Raw genomic sequence first — 5,818 nt, 5'->3', positions numbered from 1 at the left:
GGGCGGGGCGGGGGTGACCCGAAATGCGGGCTCTGGGCCGCGGGAAAATGATCCGAGGGTGAAATCGTTCGGTGCTAAGGTGCCTGTGGGAGTGCCGGGCGAGAGAGGGGGGCGCTAGGTGGACGGCTGGACTCGGTGATCTTAAAGGCCTTTTCCAACCTAAACGACTTCAGGATTCTAACACACGCTGCACCTCGAGTGGGGGTTGTCGGGTCGCTGTCGTTCTGAGGCTTTAAGCCGGGCGCTTGTTAGATCGTTGGCCTCTGCGGTGAGAGCGTATTCTCAGTGCCCAAGTGAAGAGGTGTTTCTTGTCGTACAAGCATGCGCATAGGGTTTCTCTGGTATCTTGCGTCCCTGTCGTGTGTTGACTTCACTACACCCAAGTCTCTTTGGAGATCATTCTGTTACTGGTTCCAGCGAACTCACCGAAATGGTGAAAGTTTGCAGCATGAATGGAGCATGCATGGGGCTTCTCGTTCTTTCTTTAGTAACAGAGCTTTATGCTTTTAAGGGTGAGCGTGGTTAAAGAGCTTGATCCAATATATGCATTTTTATTATGCTTGAATTCCTGCACATTGCTCCATTTCACTAGCAGTTTTCTCAGCCCACACAGCTTCGTAAAAGTGGTTGCTTTTAAAAATAACCAAGCAGGAACCCGATTCAAGCAAATACTTGGCTTTGTAGCCCGTTCGATATTGTTCTTTTTTCCACGTGTTGAAAATAGAAGCCCATTTTTTTTCATTAACCCATTTCTAAGGTATTATGCAAGAGGAGATGCTGAAAATGCAATGCGATACATCAATGGAACCAGACTTGATGACAGGATCATAAGGACAGACTGGGATGCAGGATTTAAGGAGGGTAGACAGTATGGTCGTGGAAGATCAGGGGGCCAGGTAGGTTGTTGTACAGTCTAGGTGTTAAGGGACTGGTGACTTTGCCAAATTACTGCTTTTTGAATTAACACACTCAGAACAACTTCAGAAATAGCAACTTAGGAATTATTGTTTAAGATAGCACTATACATTAGTCTGTAAGATATCTTAGCAACGATGGTGTTATCCACTAAGAATAAATAACTTTTTCATATATTTCATTGAAAGTACTTTCAGAAACTTCTTGGCTGCTTGGGGAGATAACGCTTGTAAATAACCCCAGCAAATGTAAGGCTGTCAAGAAACACAAAGGACAGCACTTAGCTTACCTAAAGTTGAGCAGGTAGCACACGCTTTTCCTGCTGAAGCATGAGGCTAGCCATCCTCACTCTTTGACTGTCTTGATTAAAGAGTCCCCCTGGACATTATTAAAAAGAAAGTTTATTTATGCTGTATTCTGGGCTTCTGTATGATGCACTTTGCCTTCTGTTTCGTTATTCAGCTCCTTGTGGCCACTTAGATGTTATGCTTACGGGGCTCCATCACCCGTAACGGTTACTTGGGAAGACAAATACCATCATTCTGAATGTCCCCCCCTTTCCTTCTTCCCCCAGGTTTATATGCTGAACATCACATCAATGGTTTGGACTGTCCCTTTGGTCAGTCGGGGTCAACTGTCCCGACTGTCCCCTCCCAACTCCTTGTGCCCCCCAGCCTGCTCGCTGGTGGGGTGGGCTGAGAAGCAGAAAAGGCCTCAGCTCTGTGTGAGCACTACTCAGCAATAACAAAAACGTCCCTGTGTTACCAACACTGTTTTCAGCACAAATCCAAAACATAGCCCCACACTAGCTACTGTGAAGAAAATTAACTCTATTCCAGCCAAAATCCGCATGTGAACTCAGTTTGACTATATTCTGATGGTGTAATAGTTTTCGAGAAATTGTTTTTCTTTGTCTTTACTGGACTTCCCTTTTTTCCTCCTTTGTAAGGTCCGAGATGAATATCGTCAAGACTATGATGCTGGAAGAGGTGGCTATGGCAAAACTGTTCAATGCCAGTGAATAGTGAATGACTCGTCAGCCTCACAGGAGAACTAAATCTGCATTGTAAATGTCACCAGGCACAAAGTAGGTCTATTGCACACAAATTTGTGTAGCTAGAAATTCACAGAAACTACTACCCTTGTTCCTGTGATCACACAGTGTGTTCAATATCTCTTCTGTTTTAATACCAAGATCCAAAGCATTGCAGAGTACATTAATACAGAGGACCTGGGAGCAAGGTTTTAAGCAATAGTATACGTGAGGCTTTGGTCTCTAAATGCTGCTGTAACTCTACTAAAAGGAACAAAGGCTTGATACTGTGGTGCTTTTTTTCACAGGCAAAACTTGATTATTCTGTTGCTGGGTTTTGTTTACATTGGTATCACAGGGTGGAGAGCGGCAATAGGGGATTGGTGTATGTTTCGGAGATGAAAGAAAGAGGCAAAGAGCCTGAAAAGGAAATGGAATTTCTAGGGAAATTTTCCAGTTTCTAGGGAAGACTTAAATTTGCACATTTTCTGGGGTTACTGGATAAGCATCCTTTTACATTCATGCTGTTCCTAGCACACCTGCACAAACAGCCACAATAAAACAAGTCAGATTGATGAGCCTAGCCATCATCAAGTGAGAAGCAAGCCTAGCAGAGAGCAGAAAACAGACCCTTGCAGTCTTCTACAAAGTATAAAGTGATTACACAACATTGCATGTTTCAGAACCATTTTGCTTTGTGGGATACAGAGAATAGCAAGTGTAAGAATTACAGTAGCAGCTATTTTCACAGCTGGAGTAGTAGTATTTTGCTCCTGTCTGGTAGCTCTCTACAGCCTTGATATTTGATGAACAATATCTTTCCTGTGCCTACAAGGACAGCATGAAGCCAAGTTGTACAGTTACCCCCAAAATGGGACGTTTGAGGAACTGTGTAATAAGAAAGTTTGTTCTCAAAATAGATTTTCTATTTGAGAAACTTGATTTCAGACAAAGGTAAAAATAAAAAAAAAAGTTTTGGAAGGAGCCTTACTTTCTACTAAGGACATGGTGAGAATGGTAAAATAACTGTAGGACCATATAGATTTATTTTTTCTTCCCCCCCTCCCCCCTCTGGATCCTATTAATACTGCTAGTTTATATGATGGGATATTGATGTACTGCAGACATAGGAATAAAAATTATTAGTGGTGCCAAGATCTGTGAAACTGAATTGCTGAAATGAAATAATTAAAAGGAACTGTTAGAGGGCTTTGGATTTTTTTTTTTTAATGGACTTCTGAGTTCTTTGGAAATGGCAATTCATAAAGTTTTGTCCAAATACCTTGTTGTCCATGGCTCCTTAAAAACCTTTAGAATACCAGGTATGTAAAAGTGGATCTTTACTCACTGAAGATATTGTTGGAGATCTTGATGTGTTTCTTGTGCACAGTTAGTCACAACTGTTACTGTAAACTGGAAATACAGTGAGGTAGAACAACTGCAATGAGACTTTGCTTACTTAGGAAGCAAGGTTTTGGGTTTTCTTGGCACATAGAATAAAACTAGATTTTCAGGATCACTTGGGGCTGGTCTGCAAACAAGACTTTGAACAAAGTTACCTTTTTCTATATAGTACATTTGATTATGAGTTTACAGCCTGTAATCTGCTCTAGGAAACCTCTGAAGCTTATTTTTCATTGTATCAATTTTGTATTAAAAAAATGGTGTTACCAAAACTCTTAAGTCACTTTCAAATAAAGCTGCAACATTAAAATGGATTGATACTTTTTTTAACAGAATCAGTGAGAGAAAGGAGCTACATTCAGACTCTTGTCCACATCATTTATTCTAGTGTCTTTGAAGATGGAGAGAGTGAATATTCCTACCCTTTGACTGGATTTTCAGTCTTGTTCAGGTCCTAACTGGATGCTGAAAGATGTTTGGTTAATGGTCTTTCTTCTGGTACTTTTTGGATTACAGAACAGAAGTTAATGAAATTGAAGTGGACGTGAAAGTCCTTGGTGTGTAACAAGTAGTTTTCAGGGTGTGCTTCCTTATAAAGATGAGGTTTAAGATTATTTTTTATCGTAAGTGCTGCAGGACAGTCATTCTCAAATGAGATGGAGGTGATGATAAGATTTGCCCTCAAAACCATCACTGTCTTTTGCTGCATATGTGCAATGTGTATGGAAAGATTTTGTTTTAAAGTAAGATTTTCTATTTTGAGAGACATTTCAATCAAAATGGGATTTAAAAGCACATGATATATCATGTGAAGTCTTAGTACCTCAAAAGCACATATAGAGGAAATTGGTTGAACATGGCTTGATTTTTTTGCCTTCCCTAATTGAAATCAGACATGGCTCTGCTTAAGCTAGTGCTTAACAAAAGTAACTGAATTAAGTCTTTAAAACTTCACTGGGGGCAGCATTCTTTAGCTTACTTACATGCCGGTTCATTGCAGATAGATTCTCTTGGAAGTATAGGATCTCCTGTGATTTTTTGACATGCCAGTTCATTATGATCATATACACTTTCATAGAACTTTATATTAGCTTTTCTAAATACTTGTTCATCATAATTAGGTACTTGTATGGAATTGTATCCATAAAGAAATACAGCAGCTAAGAATATGAGTGGAATCTTAGATACGCCTTGATGGAAGAGAGGGCTGTTGCAAATTAAGGCATTGAGGGCTTCAGTCTCTCCCTCAGACTCTCGAGCAGGCTCATGGTGGGTTGATTTACATGCCTCACTTTGGCACCAATACCTGCAAATAGCATGTGTACTCACAGCATTTCGGTCTTTGTATTACAGTGTAAAATCCATAGAGTGTAAATTGGAGCATTAAGGGCCTTCATTTTCAATGCCTGACAGAATAATCCCTGTTACCAATGTGCCCTTGCAGGCTGGTTTCGAGGTGGTCTATATATTAGTCAGGTTACTTACTACCCTACACAGCAGCAAAGTTCCTGCTCAGGTTGGTGCTAGTGCAACCACCATTGGCGTTAATGTAACGGTTCTTTCTACAGAGGCGATTCTGAAAGATAAAATGATTGAAGTATTTAAGCTAATATCCAGCACTTCATCTGCCATATCTTGTCAGATTAGGCTTCTTGTGAAGGTAAAAATTAATGAAGAACTCTAATAAAATCAATGTGGTTTGTACAAAGGCTTTCATCTATAGAGTCAACGGCAATACTAGTCAAAGGAAAGCAGTCCACAGGGACTGAACATCTAATAAACTTGTCTATTTTTGTTTCTAAAGCACAAATTGTACCTTGTGCTACAGCATATAAACAAAGAAGAATTAGGATGGGCGTTTTTCCTTGCAGTCTCTGGGATTTCTGCTTCTAGCTGAGTATATTTAGTACTTTCAGGTAAGTGTAGGGCCTGATATAACCACAGGTGAAATACCAAAAAATTGGTGAAGTCTGCAGAGAGAAGCGTCCTGGGCTTCAAAATGTCTATCATGTTTGGGAAGTAATGGCCTCATTTATTAGTTGTCTCCTTTCATATGTTTTCTGCCTGTTCTTATCTAAATAAACTTTTGCACAAGGGATTGTATATACTCAGAGCTGCTCTGTAGTAATGCACACAATTCCTTTACTCTCCCTTTTGGGATAACTAGATGGTGTAAATGTTTCTCATGGCTTGGGGCGGGGAGGCCTCCGTGCTCTTGTCTGGCTAAGACCAGTGTTGAGTCCCAGCTTGTGACTGGCAGGTGTTATCTCCATGACCGCTTCATCTCTTTTTCTGTCCCATGTAGACAGAGGAAGGTTATTCAAGGTTGGCTGTGTTTGTATCCTAAGGTTTCAGTAATGGTGCAAACTGAATATAGGACTTGCTTCTTTCTTGAAAATGTGCTGTTTCCAGACTGGATGAGAAGCCATAGTAAAGGAAAGGGACAGTTTCTTTTTGGGGGGGTCA

The 5,818-nt window shown here is 40.6% G+C and overlaps 1 protein-coding gene across 1 annotated transcript in view; it reads left to right on the top strand.

The window, feature by feature from the left end:
- The window catches only part of LOC104832307 (nuclear cap-binding protein subunit 2-like), a 3,737-nt gene extending 827 nt beyond the window's left edge, over window positions 1–2,910 (top strand). Inside the window, exons 3-4 of the mRNA XM_010568435.1 lie at window positions 758–896; window positions 1,865–2,910. Coding sequence (XP_010566737.1) covers window positions 758–896; window positions 1,865–1,936 — 211 coding nt within the window. The 3' untranslated portion in view covers window positions 1,937–2,910. The remainder of the gene's footprint in view (window positions 1–757; window positions 897–1,864) is intronic.
- The last annotated feature ends 2,908 nt before the right edge of the window (window positions 2,911–5,818 follow it).

This window comes from Haliaeetus leucocephalus, unplaced genomic scaffold (assembly GCF_000737465.1).
Source record: "Haliaeetus leucocephalus isolate CR32 unplaced genomic scaffold, Haliaeetus_leucocephalus-4.0 Scaffold240, whole genome shotgun sequence".
NCBI classification, from domain to species: Eukaryota; Metazoa; Chordata; class Aves; order Accipitriformes; family Accipitridae; genus Haliaeetus; species Haliaeetus leucocephalus.
This window is presented reverse-complemented; position numbering and strand designations above follow the sequence as displayed.